This window comes from Phoca vitulina, unplaced genomic scaffold (genome assembly GCF_004348235.1).
Source record: "Phoca vitulina isolate PV1807 unplaced genomic scaffold, GSC_HSeal_1.0 scaffold110, whole genome shotgun sequence".
Classification (NCBI taxonomy): domain Eukaryota; kingdom Metazoa; phylum Chordata; class Mammalia; order Carnivora; family Phocidae; genus Phoca; species Phoca vitulina.
In genome coordinates, this window is record NW_022589813.1 from 838,811 (window position 1) to 856,086 (window position 17,276).

At 43.0% G+C, this 17,276-nt stretch overlaps 1 protein-coding gene across 7 annotated transcripts in view; it reads left to right on the forward strand.

Moving 5' to 3' along the window:
* LOC116628068 (VPS35 endosomal protein sorting factor-like) overlaps positions 1–17,276 on the forward strand; it is a 113,915-nt gene that overhangs the window by 57,331 nt on the left and 39,308 nt on the right. For 6 of the 7 annotated variants that reach the window (XM_032398133.1, XM_032398135.1, XM_032398136.1 and 3 more), the window contains 8 exons: positions 2,372–2,425; positions 5,643–5,723; positions 8,216–8,278; positions 9,432–9,517; positions 10,916–10,996; positions 13,114–13,177; positions 15,467–15,565; positions 17,103–17,180. In XM_032398133.1, coding sequence (XP_032254024.1) covers positions 2,372–2,425; positions 5,643–5,723; positions 8,216–8,278; positions 9,432–9,517; positions 10,916–10,996; positions 13,114–13,177; positions 15,467–15,565; positions 17,103–17,180 — 606 coding nt within the window. The remainder of the gene's footprint in view (positions 1–2,371; positions 2,426–5,642; positions 5,724–8,215; positions 8,279–9,431; positions 9,518–10,915; positions 10,997–13,113; positions 13,178–15,466; positions 15,566–17,102; positions 17,181–17,276) is intronic. The other variant, XM_032398134.1, reaches the window with a different exon arrangement.

Here is a 17,276-nt window from a genome sequence, read left to right on the forward strand (position 1 = left end):
TCAGGTCGGGGAGTCTAGGAGAGATGGACCAGCCGGTGTTAGGTGCTGAAGGCGTGTAGCACCATAGTGCTGGAGGTTTGGGTTGCCCATCTCACCATCCTTGTCGGCAGCACGCCAGCAAGTTTTGCGGCTGCCACTAGGTAAATGGTACTGGCTGTCTTTGGCTGAAGGACTGGCTGGGCAGACTTCACCGCACCGCACACCATTCCTCTCCTGCTAGCAGCATGTCTTAGTTCTGCTGCTATAACAGAACAGCGCAGACCGGGGGGCTTACAGACAACAGAAATTTATTTCTTGCAGTTCTGGGGTTTGCAAGTCTGAAATCAGGGTGACAGCCTGTTCAGATTCCAGTGAGGGCCCTCTTCTGGATTTGCAGATGGCCAGCTTTTCCTCCTCCCTTGGCAGAGAGGGAGAGTGGGCTCTCTGGGGTCCCTTTTATCAGAGCACTAATCCCATTCATGAGGGTTCTGCCCTCATGACCCCATCACCTCCCAAAGCCACCTCCTAATGCCAGCACACTGAGGGGCTGGGATTTTCAACACAGGCATTTTGGACGCAAACATCGAGTCCAAAACCCAGCAAATAACTCAATAAGGGTACGTAACATTTGACACAATCATTTACCAAGAAGGAAATATTAGAGTGAGTTCAGTTATAAACCCCTTTCCAGTCACCTCATTTACAATAGTATATTGCGAATAATGGCCTAATTTAGAAATACCAGAGACTTGTTTACCAAATCAAATACCTAGGTTAAGTTTAGCAAAACCCTCACTAAACTTCATAAACTAAACTGTTTAACTTAACTCTGATCGGCTAACCAAACAGCTTATTTAGCATGTGTAAAGTCCAAAGTCGCCAGGCCTCTGATGCCTTTGTGTGAGTGCTTCCAAGCAACCTTGCATCAAAAGGCCACATTGATGGTTTTCTTTATTTTATTTTATTTTTTTTTAAAGATTTTATTTATTTATTTGAGAGAGAGAGAATGAGAGACAGAGAGCATGAGAGGGAGGAGGGTCAGAGGGAGAAGCAGACTCCCTACCGAGCAGGGAGCCCGATGCGGGACTCGATCCTGGGACTCCAGGATCATGACCTGAGCCGAAGGCAGTCGCTTAACCAACTGAGCCACCCAGGCGCCCTGATGGTTTTCTTTAGTCTTGAACTTCACAGAGCCTTCGGCCTTCGCTTTCCAATCCGACCTTCAGATGTTCCTGGCTTTTCTTATGTGACCGAAATAACTATTTTCTTCCTTCAGCATTTCTTCTTTCTTAAAGTGTAGGAACAGAAGAGACACGCTCGAGCTCGAGCGCTTGTTTTCCCCACCTTGAGTGTCTTCTGGGGCAGGCAGCCGTACCCAGCTGTTCACTGCCATTTCCATGACCATCCCACGGGCTCTCCGTGGGCCCTCCCCCCTACTCGAATCTAACACGTAATTTCTTACCTGAAATCTTCAGTGCTTTCTTAGCCTTTTTACAACATACACATCACCCCTCTATCAGAAAAATGTTTTTTTTTTTTTAAAGGTAGGAAGCCTTTTTTTTTTTTTCTCAGAACGTGCAAAAATCACATTTAATTCTGGTTTTCATTTTTCTTTTTCTTTTTTCTTTTTATTTTTTTTTAAAGATTTTTAAAAAAAATTTTATTTATTTGACAGAGAGACAGAGAAGGAACACAAGCAGAGGGAAAAGGAGAGGGAGAAGCAGGCTTCCCGCGGAGCAGGGAGCCCGATGCAGGGCTCGATCCCTGGACGCTGGGATCATGACCTGAGCCGAAGGCAGATGCTTAACGACTGAGCCACCCAGGCGCCCCTTCATTTTTTTTTTTTAAAATTTTATTTATTTATTTGACAGAGAGAGAGAGACAGCAAGAGAGGGAACACAAGCAGGGGGAGTGGGAGAGGGAGAAGCAGACTTCCCGCGGAGCAGGGAGCCTGATGTGGGGCTCGATCCCAGGACCCTGGAATCATGACCTGAGCTGAAGGCAGACGCTTAACGACTGAGCCACCCAGGCGCCCCTAATTCTGGTCTTCAACCAGATCCACCATCAGTGTCTCTGCTGAGGTGTGGCCCGGACTTGTGACTTTTATCTCCACTGCCTTTCAGTTCTTCCCAGATTCTGTCTTGGCCCAAGTGGCAATTCTGGAATGTTAGTTAGTTTCATGCAACTTCTGTATTTCTATAACTCGCTTCTTAGGGTAAAATATATCCATGGGCTAGACTTTTCTGTAGATGAACCAACCAGTCTTGAAATTCCTATCACTTATCTCTTTTAATTGTCAGAGCCCTTGAAGGGGTTTGTACATGATGAGCTTTTACCATAAGGTCCGTCATGGTGTTCTTATCGTCGAGACATTTGTGCCTTTTCTCTGCAGGACTACATTAACTGTGCTGAAGTGTGGGTGGAGTACACTTGCAAGCATTTCACGGTATGTGTGGCCTGCATATTGTTTCTGGAAGAGTTATGTTTTTATTCATGTTTATAATAATGAACAAGGCTAGCTGAGGCATTTAGGCATTTTACAATGGTAATTGTCCTTAATTTATAAAAATCACATCCTTTATGTTACACTGCGGTAGAGCATGAGTATGTGCATTTTTTTTTTTTTTAAAGATTTTATTTTTATTTATTTGACAGAGAGAGAGACAGCCAGAGAGGGAACACAAGCAGGGGGAGTGGGAGAGGGAGAAGCAGGCTTCTTGCGGAGCAGGGAGCCCGATGCAGGGGCTCGATCCCAGGACCCCGGGATCACGACCTGAGCCGAAGGCAGACGCTTAATGACTGAGCCACCCAAACGCCCCTGAATATGTGCATTGTAACGAAAGTATTCCATACTCACTGTAAATTGGGGAAATGCTCCGTTATACCAAGGGAAGCAGTTTGTTTCACCATAGGAAACCTTAGATGCTTACTTGCTAAAGCGCATTGTGACTCTCCCTGGGGGTCCAGTCAGTAGCATTTCCACATATTTGACTTGTGTGTAATTTTTTTTCTAAGCGAAGGCACTTCTTTCCCTGTGCCCATACTGGAATCTCAGTTTGGGAAATAACTGGGCTTGCCAGGTAACAGAGATTTTAGAAGCAGGCAGAACTGGATTTAAATCCTGTTGCCAGAATGCAAATTTTCATCAGCTTTTAAAAACCGAGGTATAGCATATATGCAGAAAAATGCATGTATTGTAAGTTTGCTGCCTAATGAATCTTGAGGAAGTACACCCGTGTGATCATGGTCCAGATCAAGAAGCAGGGAATAACTCCTCCAAGCCCCCTGAACTGTGCTCCCAGTCACACTCCCCGACCGTTGGAAGTTGAAGGCAGCCACCATCCTGGCCTCTCACTCGGTAAATTGGTTTTGGCCTTGTTTTAAGCATTATGTAAGTGCTGCTCTGTTGATTTTGTTTCTTTGGTCCAATTTTGGTTTTATGCTTTATTTTGGAAACCTCAAACATGATATTCCTTGAACTCATTACCCAGAAATGATCAACTCATGACAGATCTTGTTTCATTTAGATCTTTACCCCTTCTCTCCACCCCTGGGTTATTCTGAAGCAAATCACAAACAGTGTGTCTTCACCTGCCAATTCTCAGCATGTATATGTAAAATATAAGATTCCCTTTTCTGAAACCAAATCCCGATAGCTTATCTTAACCAAAAAAATAATAATAATAATAATAATACTGCTTTTAATATTAAAAATCAATGATCAGATGTCCCCAGTTGTCTTGCAATTTTTTTTAGAGTTTATTGTTCAGTTGGGATTAAAATAAAGCCTGTACATTGTGGTAGACTTCTTAAGGTTCTTTTAAACTGTAAATTCTCTCTCTTTCCCCCCCATGTTCCCTTCCCTTCCCCCCCCCATCTGTAATTTATTTGTTGAAGAAATTGGGACCTTTGTCCTGTAGAGTTTCCCAGTCTGGACCAGCTAGTTGCATCTGATGACGGTGTTCTTCTGCTGTCAATATATCCTGCCAATCAGCAGTTAGTTCTAGAGACTTCATCAGCTTCAGATTAGAGTTTCTGGCACTGTGGGTGGTGGTTGGGCGCTTCTCCTGGGAAGCTCACAGTATCAGGCTGTCTCTCTATAACATGGGCAGCCACCAAAGCTCGTTGCATCTCACTGTTTCTCAGGGGCTGCAAAATGGTAATACCTGGAATTACAATCAACTCTTCTCTGTTCATTAGCTGGGATACTTGTAGAAAGAGAAACTTCTCACGTTGGGTGTTTGGTTACCCTGAGGTACAGCTTGCACAGAAAAGGCAGGGATGCTGCTGGTTTGTTTCCTTTCCTTTATTAGTTTTAGAATGAGGCTTGATTCCTCAGCATCCCCAAAGGTGACCAGTGAGTAGTAGTTGTTGGTATCTTTAGGAGCACATGGATTTAAATATACTTGAATTACATCATTCTTACTGATGCTCATTTGTCCCTTCTTTGTCCAGTGGATGCCTTTTCAGATTGGCTCCTGAGTCCTTGTGACATGTTCTCTGCAGTCTTTGATGCCTTCCTTGCTTGCTCTTATAAGATGTTGCAGGCTCCCTGGCATAGTTCTTTTTTTTTTTTAATTTAATTTTATTATGTTATCTTAATCAGCATCAGCTATCTCTCCAAGGAGCTCTGGTTCCTTTTAGTGCCATTGTCAGTTTTTTGTTTCTGTTTTTGTGTTTGTTTGTTTTTTTTTTTTTTTTAGCTGTGTGACCCTAGCTAAGTCACGTAACTTCTCGGAGCTCCACTTCCTTATCTCTAAAATGGGGATAAACATGTCCATGCCAGGGAGTTTAATGAGCATTAGGCAAGAGAGTAAACATAATGGCAACTATTTAGATAACAAATATCAAATAGCAGGCGCCTTACCTGTGAGCTGTGCAGCCTCAGAGAGACCTTGCCAGGAGGCTTCGCTCTTCCTGTTATAAGGAGCAGGGGTCAGCATACCTTTTCTGTGGCGAGCCAGACTAAATATTTGATGCCTTGCGGACCGTACGACCTCTGTCACAAGTATCCAGCTCTATCATTGCAGCATGTGACCAGCTACAGAGTGTATATGAGTGAGTACAGCTGTGCGTTCCAGTAAACTTGATGCACACTGAAATTTGAATCTCATATAATTTTTGTCATGAAATATTATTCTTCTGGTTTGAACGTAAAAGTCATTTTTAGCTCGTGGGCTGTATAAAAACAGGCCCAGGACTGGATTTGGGCCATGGTTGGTTGACCCCCCAATAGAGATGACAAAAGCCAAGGTGGGCATCGAGGTCACTCCGCTTGAAGGGGCTGAGTCTGTGCACTTCCCACAGGGCCGAGCTGCGCCGTCTGCCAGCGCCGGGAGAGCGGCCTGGGACAGGCAGGGACAGAGTGGCACGGCCGATTTTATCAGCGCTCAGGGAAGGCGGCGGGGACAGTGTAACACCCCAGAACCTTTGAGAACAATGTTTTAGTCCTGACCTGGTGCAGAAGTAGTTACCTTCAGGGCTGTGATATGGGTGGGAGTTCTCCCTTAATATTATTTCCAGCAGAAGATTTGAAACTGTTTCCTGGAAAGTATGTGGTGTGTTCTGAAAATGTTAGTCCTTTCCTCCAGAAAAGCGGTCAGTGACTGCCTTACAGTGTCTAACTCAGGTTTATCCCCCCCCCCCCCCCGCCCCGCCCTTAGAAACGAGAGGTGAATACCGTTCTGGCTGATGTCATCAAGCACATGACTCCAGATCGTGCATTTGAAGACTCCTACCCTCAGGTAATAGCTTTGCTTTTCTCATTTCCACACTGTTAGGAATTTGATTCTGTTGAATCACATAGGCATGTTGCATGGGTCAGGCTGTAGTCAGATAATCCTGGGTTCAAATCCTAGCTCTGCCATATCGTCGCCATCTGCCCTTTACTCCACTACTTAACCTTGTTGTGCCTCAGTTTTCTCACTTGTAAAGTGGGGCTAGTAGCCCTACACTCCCGAGTGGCTGTGAGGATTGCATGAGATATATGATATGGGATGCCCTGGCACAGTTGCTTGGCACCAGTAAGTAAGGGGCCTGTGTTTTCCAGTTAAACTAACTTTTATTTGGAAATAGTCAAGCTTATTGGAAAATTGAAAGAATAGTTCCGAGAACTCCCATTATTATGATTACTTTTTTTAAAGATTTTATTTATTTATTTGACAGGGAGAGACAAGGAACACAAGCACGGGGAGTGGGAGAGGGAGAAGCAGGCCTCCCGCAGAGCAGGGAGCCCGACGCGGGGCTCGATCCCAGGACCCTGGGATCATGACCTGAGCTGAAGGCAGACGCTTAACCGATTGAGCCACCCAGGTGCCCCTGAACTCCCATTATTTTTTTAGTCAGATTCACCAACTGTGAACATTTTCCATGTTTGCTTTATCATTATCATGTGTACACATACTCATATGCACTATATGTGTGTAAATTTTTTTCTGGCTCCTTTGAGGATAAACAGTTGCATACATCATGCTACTTTGCCTCTGAAGAATTCACTGAATATTTCCTAAGAACAAGGACATTCTCCATATAACCAGTTTGGTTATTGACTCTAGAGAATTTAACATTAATATCTTATTGTCTCTTCCACAGTCCATACTGTAGCTTTGTCAGTGGACTCAATAATGTCCTTGATAGCAGATTTTTTCCTCCTCCAGTACAGAATCCAGTGAAGGTTCATTTACTGTCAAGTAACTTTCAACCTAATTAAGATTTTATTTTTTATTTAATAACATGACTTTCTGGCACTTATTGCGATCAATTTTTAGCTTCACTTAGTAGAAGAAAATTAATTACATGTTCTTGTAAGAAGGTTAGAATTCTAACATTTTGGTAAGAGTGTTTTCACCATTTGCTAATTAAAATAGTTCATCATTAGAATTTATTGAGTAGGCACTGAATACCTGACATTTTTCTCAGGGTGATAGTCTTGCACAACAGGCTCTTGATAAGCATCACTGAGTGAATGAACCGTGTAGAGGAGATGGGTCATACCCTTGTGGGTCAGCAAGATCTTGGGTGCATATGAAGACTGAGATGCATTAGAATTTTTGTTGAGGAATATTTAGTAAGACCTTGACTCCTAGGGACCCATTTAATTGAAGACTTTAACATAATAATTTTAATGCAGTCCGTTCCTAAGAGAGAGAGGAATAATTACATTATACAATTCTGTCATATCTAGAAGCAATTTATAAAAGGTACCCCAGGGGTCAGCCTGCATTCTGGATAGCCACCCATATGAGTTGTGAGCCCCTTGTCTTAAGCGATTTAAACAAATGATTTCAACAGCAGTGTTTTTAGTGTAAACAAAAGTACCTGTCAGTAAATTTTCTCTTCACGACAGTAACCAGGGGCGGAGGTTTATATTTTCCTTAGAAAAAGCACCTCTGTGGTGTCTCCCTGTCAACAGGACTGTGTGCATCTCAGGGTGGGGGGGGGTGGACATTAGTACCTGGGTATCTGGAGCTGATCTTAGAGACTGTGCCACCGTCCTCGGGTAATGATGTGGCCTTTGACTCCACCAGCAAACTCTGTTCATTGCCTCTCCACAGAAGTCGTCAAGAAACACCGGGCCATGATGGGCTGGAACAGGGGTGTGCAAAGTATGACCCATAGACCAAATGTAATGCAGCCCACCACCTGCTATTGTGAATAAAGTTTTATTGGCTCCAGCCATGCCCATTTGCTTACATGCTCTCTCTGGCTACTTTTGAGCTGCAGTAGCCATGTTGAGTAGTTGTGATGGCTCTGTGGCCCTTTGATGAAGCTGTTTGCCGCCGCCCCTCCTTGAATATTCATAGCTGACTTTATAATAGCTTTCCAAGGAAGGGCACTACACTGTTCTAAGCACGTTACACGAACCATCCCATTTAACCCTCATAGTGAGCCAGGTACTGCTTTGCTCTCCATTTTACAGAGGAGGAAGATGAGGCTGGGAAGTGGCTTCCCCAAGACTACAGAGTAAGATGGGCAAACTCAGACTGAGACAGGGCCTAACCTTTAACCCCCAGTAATCTCCCGTTCCCGAGTCACCCAGCTTTCCCTTATTGTAATTGTAATTTCAAATTATGAAAGAAGGTTGCCTTTTAGAAATACCCAACTTTTGGAATGCCTGGCTGGATCTCGGGGTTGTGAGTTTGAGCCCCACGTTGGATGTAGAGATTACTTAGAGATAAAATCTTGAAAAAATATATCCAAGTTTTATTAAAGATGTGTTTTCTGTTCGGTTTTGCAGCTTCATTCAATAATTAAGAAAGTGATTGCCCACTTCCACGATTTCTCCGTTCTTTTCTCAGTGGTAAGTAGCATTCCTTAATTACCTTTGGAAATTTGTGTCTGAGTCAGAGGTTCACTTAGTGTCTCAGTCATGTTTTCATGGTGTCCCAGGCCAAAAGAAATACTTAACGGTTCCCTTTAGAAAGTAGTTAGGTCTAAACAACTTCAGTATTTATGGCATAACAACTTAATCAGTGTTTGAAAAATGAGTACCCAGACGGAGAGAAAAATATTATCTTTATTTCTTTCATGACTCGCTCATGGAATGTGTGCCCCTCTTGAACATCACACAGCTTCTCAAACCTTGGAGTCAGACTGGGTGTCCTCTTCCTCTTTTCCTCTTCCACACTGATTTTCATAGGACACTTGCTTTTTATCACACATATAGTCTAACGTTGAAACGCTGGAGTACGTCAAACTAATAGTTGTCTCATTGTCTGACAGCTGAAATTTTTTTTATGTGTCCCTCACATTTTAAAATACCCCACGATGCCCCTTCACGTTGGCTGCATTGCCCTGGGCAAGTACAAATCTAGAGGATTCTCTTCCCTGTCACCCCTCCCTCTGCAGGTTTCCATTCATGTACACTCACAGAACTGTTTGTTTCTTGCTTATTTTAAAAATAGAACCTCTTATTTTTTGGAGATTCTCCATACCCGAAGCACCCTGCCGGAACTTTGCACGCGTTGCCTCGTACCATTTTCACAACACCGCTAGGAAGTAGGAGCAGTTAGGATTCCCACTTTACAGATGGGAACACTGATGCTGGAGGAGGTGGAGTAACTTGAGTAAGGTGGCACAGTTAGTAAATGTAGAGTCAGGATGTGGGGGCCACTCTGAACAACTGGCTCTTCTTTCTCTGATCAGTATAATCGTAAAAAAGAAGCCCACCTTGTGTGTTGTTACCCGGAGAAGCCCATGGTCATCTGAAGCTTGCCCAGATGGTTCCCAAAATGTTCACTGGCCCCAGCCCTGACCCCTGGGGCGTGTAAGTGGTTTTAACCCTACGAGCTTTCACAAACCTGCTTTCAGGTGGGTCCTCCTCTGACCTGCCTCAGAGAGATGAATAGCTCTTTCTCTGCTCTGACCTTCAAAGAAAAAGGGACCCAACAAATCCCTTCCAACAACTTGTGTAAATTGCATGTAGAGTGCTTTTTTTTTTTTATTACTTTTAGGAAAAATTTTTGCCGTTTCTGGACATGTTCCAAAAAGAGAGTGTACGGGTGGAGGTTTGCAAATGCATCATGGAAGTTTTTATCAAGTAAGTGTAACACGGTGTCATCCAGAAGCTTGGATTCCCGATGCCCCTGTGAAGCATATGGATGAGAATCACTCTGTGTCCTTGGAGGCCTAATGATCTGTATGCATTTAACATCTAAAATAACATGGTGAGGAAAAACACATTACAAGGAGCAGTCATGATAAAAGTTTGTAATTAGTGCCTAAGAAGACAAAGCCATAAGTAGTAGTTGGAGCCTGGCCATCACCTACATTGTATTCCGATGTGTTTTTGGAAGGAGCAATCTGTTAATGAACTACTTAGGGAGTAACATTTTAAAAGATAAAAATAAAGTCATACTTGTCAAGGTCGCAGAGCTAGATAGCTTTCCGTCTTCAATGCTTAGATTTGTGATTGATTTTTAAATTTAGTTGCTTTCCTTTTGACTAAATCTGTGTTTCCCCAAACAACCTACTGTTGGTGGTACAGGAAATAATTCTAGGTGGCACGTGGAGGAGAGATTTTGATTTTGATTTGAAAAGTTGTATATTTAATTTAAAGTGTATTCAGTATACAACTAGTTTAATTGGTGTTTTCATGCATTTTTTTTTTTTAGGACAGAATTCAATTTAAAAAGTTAAAGTTGCTTTATTTTATTTTTTAAAGATTTTATTTATGTATTTGACAGAGAGAGAAAGCACAAGTAGAAAGAGAGGCAGGCAGAGGGAGAAGAAGAAGCAGGCTCCCCGCTGACCAGGGAGCCCGATGGAGGGCTCGATCTTAGGACCCTGGGATCAAGACCTGAACCAAGGGCAGTGCTTAACTGACTGAGCCACCCAGGCGCCTCTAAAGTTGCTTTAAATATTAAATATATAGATATGGTAAAATAAAGTGTGTTAAGATGGAACTTAAGTAACCCCGGTTTGGAAAATTGAGTTAGATGTTGCTTGAATAATGTATGTTTTAAGCTTTCCTTGTGTTGTCTTTCTGAAATATTAATTCCATATGCTTGGAAACAAATATACTTCCTTTACTTACATAAAGATTTGTTATAAGACCTTGTCCTTCTATATTATTTGAAAAGCCAAATTACAGTTTTGCCTGGCACTTAACACAGTTGTAGATGGGTTGTGGGCTGCTTTAGAAAGAAATGTAAAAAAATCAGGTCTGCCCATTGCCTGGCTTAGGAAATGCAGCAGCTTTACCATGATTTGGTAGGATTTACCGTGATTTTAGGAGAAGTTATAATATGTGTAGAAAAGCAAACTTGTTATTGAAGGAAGAATTAAGAGTAAAACCAGAACATTGCCCATTACATGTTCAATGTCAACTGGGTAATTTGCTATTTCTCAAATATATGTGATAGAGGAGAAACTCAGCCTGCGCCTTCATTGCTGTGAGCGGACATAACTTATACTGTTGTCTTTAAATGTCTTGTAGGCATCAGCAAGAGCCCACAAAGGACCCTGTGATTCTGAATGCGCTTTTGCACGTGTGCAAGACCATGCATGACTCTGTGAAGTAAGCCACGCTTAAGGGTGAAACATAACATGGATTGGGTCTTAATATCACATAATAGTACATTGGGGAATTACTACATTAAGCTGCCACTGTGGATACTATTATTTTATGGGGTCTATTAAAATTCTTGCTAATGAGGACATTCCAGTCTAGGAGAAGAGGGAGGCTGAGGGTAACCTTCCTGAGAAGATTAAATGGCCGGTCTTTTTTTTTTTTTAAGATTGATTTGAGAGAGAGAGAGAGCAAGAGCGAGTCGGGGGGAGGGGAAGAGGGAGAGAATCTTCAAGCAGACTCCATGCTGAGCACAGAGCCTGATGTGGGGCTCAATCCCACAACCCTGAGATCGTGATCTGAGCCGAAACCAAGAGACACTCAATCGACTGCACCACCAAGGCGCGCCGAGATGGCAGATGTTTTTACAAAAGGATTTCTGTTGAGAGGAGAAGGCGTGAACTCAAACTCCACGTCTCCTGGAGATTTGAGAGCAGCAGATACAATAATAATGAGTTCACTCATCCAGTAACATAGCCTTTACATTTTTTCTCGTTATTAGCCAATTACTTGAAATTCAAATGAAATGGCTTCTCTTCCTTACATGAAGGGCTCTAGGTGTTTAGTAGACCTGAGGCTCAGTCCTGTGCGTTAGCCGTTAGCCTTACCTCTGGATCAGAGGCCAAACTATCACTCCTTTGCTTTCTAGTTTTTTCCTTTACATGTTTCCATTTGATTGTGTTTGAAGCAGTTCCTGCTCATTTGTGGCTGAAATTTCAGTCCCTACAGAATTTTTAAGCCCAGCAGCTTGAGTCACTGGAAAATGTTACAAGAATGGAGAAAAACGGTTTTGGAACTTAACCATCAGCAAAATGAATTGTATTTCTTTTTTTTCTTCTGAATTTTGGAATCTTTATTTTTATGATCTTGTGTTGTCGACCTCTTGAATAGTTACCAAAATAAAAATATTAAGACTTTTTGTAATACATGGAACCATAGGCTTTTTAGTTGGACAAAAAAAGAAATAAAGGCACAAAACACATCAGAAAGGCACTTGTCTTAGTAGGATACCGGGTTTTAGCTTCGGTAAAATAGAGTTTATTTCTGTCTTGCTAAAGGTGTGAGATCAGATGGGGTAGGGCCGCTCTGCTGTAGAGCACCACCCAGGCTCCTTCTGTCTTGTTGCTCGGCCATCCCTCTGGGGTGTTGCCCCTGTCTTGCTGGGGGAAGCTGGCTTACCTCGACCATGTCCAAGTACAGCCTGTGGGCATTGGAGGATAATAGTTTTCTTTCTGCGAGAAACTTGGACAGCTCACCCTCACTTGCGCTCACATCCCATTGGCCAGAACTGTCCTATGGTCATACCCAGCTACAGAGGGGGCTGGGAAATGGAGTCTCAAAGAATGAAAGGGACATTGCTTTGTTAGCGGACAGAATGCAGTCTTTGCCAGGGACACGGAAAGGACAAACCAACACACAAAACTTGGCTTCTGTTTCTCTAGGCTCTTAAGGTTTTAAAAAAAAAACTGGGGGAACTATTAATAGGCCTTCACATGTGTAGTCGAAGCTTAAGGACGTGACATTGTCTTATTTATGTTTGTATTAATCCTGCTATTAAATAGAGGCAATTGCGATCTGTAATTTACTTGAAGATGCCTCCCCAAAATGAGCTGGATTGATGGATGGAGAGGGAAGCGGGTAGTTATGTGATAAAGCAAATATAGTAAAATGATAATGGTGGGATCCTGGTGGTGTGTATATGGGTGTTTGTTGTAAAATTCTTTCGACTTTGCTGCTTGTTTGAAATTTTCTATCCCGAAATGTTGAATACGAAAATTTGCAGTTGGACCTTGCTGTCCAAATTCCAAGGGAAAGAAAGTTTCCTTCTCCTTTGCTATTAATAAATATGTCCTGAAAACATCATCTTTGAGAGAGATGAGAAACACACTTAAATCATGTTCATTTAGATGATACATTTTCATCAGAAGAAACACAGCCTGTTGGGAGTGTTTTAAATCTAGAAAATGCAAAATGTTCTTACCTGTTAAATTGCTTACTTCTTACATATTCTTTAGAAACTTATATTTATTACCTCAATGTTAATTATGTACCATTATTGATTTTAGTGCACTCACTCTTGAGGATGAGAAAAGGATGCTGGCATATTTGATTAATGGATTTATAAAAATGGTAAGTATTGGGGAAGAAGTTTCAGGGTACTTGGAAATGTGATGTAATTGTCCTTAACTCCAGTGAAAGCAGTTAACATTATGTTCCCTGGTGCTTTTCATTTTTATTAAGATAAGAGGAAATTAGAAAACATCTTATATTAGCCAGCACTCCCCCGGGGGCAAAGAGAGCCAAGACAAACTGGCCTAAGGAATAAAAAAATGTGTCATCAGGACCTGCCGTCTGTGTGTCTCGGGCTCGGGGTTCCGCTCACTCGGTGTCCTCCCAGACAGGCTCACGCCCCTGAAGAGCTCCAGGTTCCCAGCAGGAAGGGCTCCAACAGAAGTCCTGGGATTGAGTCTCCAGATGAGCTTGGGTCACCTGAACGAATTGCTGCAGTGAGGGGGAAGGAACACACTGACTGGCCAGGCCTGGGGGACATATGCACACCTGCACAGCCCCAATCATGTGGACCCTGGGAGTGGGGAGTAGGGGCTCCTTGAGGCACCCGATGTGCTGCTCATCAGGTGATGGTGAACCAATGCTGGGGGGAGGGGCAAAATTGGTGCATAACAACTCACCCCAAAACTTAGCAGCTTTTTTTTTTTCTTTTAAGATCTTGTTTATTTGTCAGAGCGTGCACAAGTGGGGGGGCGGGCAGAGGGAGAAGTAGATTCCCCGCTGAGCAGAGAGCCTGGAATCATGGGATCATGACCTGAGCTGAAGGCAGACGCTGAACCGACTGAGCCACCCAGGCGCCCCAAAACTTTGCAGCTTTAAATAACAGTGTCTTATTAATTCTTAACAAACCTGGAGGTTGACTGTGGAGCCAGGCTGTTCCGTGTACCAGGATCGGGGCCATGGAGGATCCAGGACAGCCTCGCTCCCACTCCCGTGTCTGGGCTCTTGGTGCTGGCTGTTGGGGCCTCATTTCTCACCAGCGTGGCCTCTTTCTGCTGTTCTGCCATCATCCAGCTGTCTCAGCCGAGCTCTTTTATATGGTGCGGGCATGGACAGAAGCTGCAGGGCCTTCTAAGACCAAAATCCAGCAATCACACAGTGACCAGTGCCACATCCTGCTGCATTCTGTTGGTCAAAGCAGTGACTGGGGCTGTGGCCTTGGAGAGGGGGGAGTAGACTCCACCCCCAGATGGGAAGAGTCCACAGGGACACTGCAAAAGGCCAAGCAGAGTGGGAGGGGTTCTTGCAGCCTTCTTTGGGAACAACCCCACCATCCCCTCCTAGCCAGAACCACCTTTGCTTTCATTCTTCATGCACAAAGCTAAAGTAACAACTGCTGTCAGTATCCTGTTTTAATACAAGTGTCAAGACAAAAGCTGACCAAGAGGAAAATAGAGCACTTTGAAAAGGACCCTGAAAATGTGACTTGTTCCACAAGAGGGTCAGTGTCATCGCTCACCTGACTCTGTGGGTAAAACAATCCATTCTGATGCAAGATCAGAATTAACCCTTCAGTTGTCATGGGAGGAAATGCACCTTTTACCAGGTGACTCTCCTTGCCTTTGATTTATGCGCTGATTGGGTGGTATTTTACCCCTTTATGGCTTTGTCTGAGAGCCACCAAGTTAGAATGGAAAAGAATATGAGGAAATAAGATGTGAAACCTGATAGCTGTAATGGAAATAGCAATGTTAAGCCTCCTCTGGGCAAAAATGATTGCTGTAACAGTCAAGTTTGTCCTCCTAACGAGCTGTTCGTAAATTTGAAGAAATAGAAGAGGGGATTTTTATTGATGGAGAAACTTTCACCTATGGCTCCAGCAGCCACCCGTAAGTTGCTGAGTTTGGACTCCCCATCAGGAAACAGAAAGGTGTGGCTCTTATTAGGGAAATCCCTCTGACCAATGGCTCCCAATAACCAAATTTATGTTCTGTGAAAAGGCCACAGCTGACAAACAAAATTCCATTATTTCCTTTCCAGGGGTTTCCTTCTAGCCTGGGAAATCCGGTTTACATTCTGAGATTCTGTTCTACTACCCTTTGGTCTTTTTATGTTCTACTCCAGTGCTCATGTCATAAAGAGGAGGTGGTAATAGTAATATCGCAGTTATATGCTGGGCAAAGTCACGTAAAGTCTAATTGGAGTAAATTCCAGTGTGTGTGTGCGTGCGCACGCGCTTGCATGCATGCATACCTTGGGCATTTCCACCCATTCATACTGGTGGGATTTTTGGTGACTTGTCATCACAGACTTGTCCTACCACTCGAAGCTCAGGGAAACTCTTCTCAATGGTGTGTGCTCACAGGTCCCTAGAGATAACATTCTCAGCATCTTTTCCCTTGCTTCTAGGTTTCCTTTGGCCGTGATTTTGAACAACAGCTCAGTTTTTATGTTGAGGCTAGGTCAATGTTTTGCAACCTGGAACCTGTTCTTGTGCAGTTGATTCACGTAAGGATTTTCATTTATTCGTTTCTTTTCTCAATAAATATTTATTATCTATATGCCAAGCATGGAGTTTAATCTGGGAGTCTTGTGGCCCCATAACACCTATTCTTTAGGGCATAAAAGGTGGTTTCTCAAAGATTAATCAAATCTGCAATTTTGCTTAAGTCTTTGGTTGTTTTTTTTTTTTTAACCTCTTTTTCTCTGAAATGAGCATATTCTCATTCCTGTATGCCAGCAGCAAAGTGGGTTGCACTGATGAGTTATAGAAATATTAACCTATGGCTCTAATAGCTTAACCAGAGTCTGAGCATTGTTGGATCTTGGTAGCTTTTCATGGTGCCCCCAGGCCAAAAGAAGGAAATAACAGTTCTGTTGATTAAGAAGTTGGACTCAAAAACTTAAGTATTTATGCCGTAACAACTGGATAACTCTTTCAAATAACAATATGTGAATTGAATGAAAAATACTATATTTTTATTCTTAAATAATTCTAATTACTAATAAGCATGTGTACCTGTTGGGCACCATACCACTTCTCAAACCTTAGCATCAGATTAGCCTCACTACCCTTGTTCCCTGTCCCACATTGATTTTTCTTTCCCCACATTGCTTTTTGCATAGTACTTGTTTTTTATCAGAGCAGCTGCTGAAAACCCAGTTTCCAAGGTAGGACATCGCTGTGAGGAACAGGATGCAGTCCGGTGTTGAATCTGTGAGCTACCTCACGCCGGTGCTTTCCCCAGTGCTCAACAATTGAACATTGCTCTGTTTTCCTAAAACATTGTAGTGCCCCTATGAGTTTGCTCCAACCCTCGAAGATGTCATGGTACACGGTTTGGGAACCATAGGTCCGAACTTTTCATATTTGTGGAAAGATTCCCCATGGCTTTGTTTCATGTAAATTCAAGGAGAGCAACCTTTTTATATATTTGTTTGCTGCTTAGCAGGTTATGTGGCATTACTGAACTTAAGACCTAAAGGTAGAGACCTCCTCTGTAAGTTGGGGGAGGTAACAGTGCCCACCTTGGTAGGGTTGTGGGGAGTAAGGGAGCTGATGAATGTACAGCTCTTAGAACAGCACCTGTATGCTGTGAGTATGATGTGGTAGGTCTTGTTTTGTTCTTACGCTTCATGTTAGTATTGCATAGGGGAATTGTGTGGTGGCTCTCGGGTTTGGAGGTTTCTCTTAGGATCTCTAAGATCTCAAGCTTAGTGTGTGGGATTTCTGGAAATGAAGTAAACCCTGGCTATTCATTAAACCAGAAAATGGTCATTCACTATGCCAACTGACAGGCATGACTAACTCAGTGAGTGCCTTTTGTTCTTACCGTGTTGGAGATGTTTGCTCAAGGCTGAGACTGAATCAGGCCTGATGACCCCTCTGGCATGTCAGGGTTTGGAGCTAACCAGTCTTGGCCCCACATAGCTCGTTCTTATTGACTTGTTTGCAGTTCATGTCCAGATCTCTATGGAAGACGTTAATCTGAGTCAGCCATCATTCCATAATTATTTCTATTTTTTTTTAAATTAATAAATCCAGAGTGTAAACCGGTTGGCAATGGAAACAAGGAAAGTAATGAAAGGAAATCATTCCAGAAAGACGGCTGCCTTTGTCCGGGTATGTTCTAGAGATAAGCCTCCCAGACTTGGCACTCCAGTGAGTTGTTTCATTTGCAAGTTTCTAAGTTGCTCTTCCCAGAAAAAGACAAGTGTG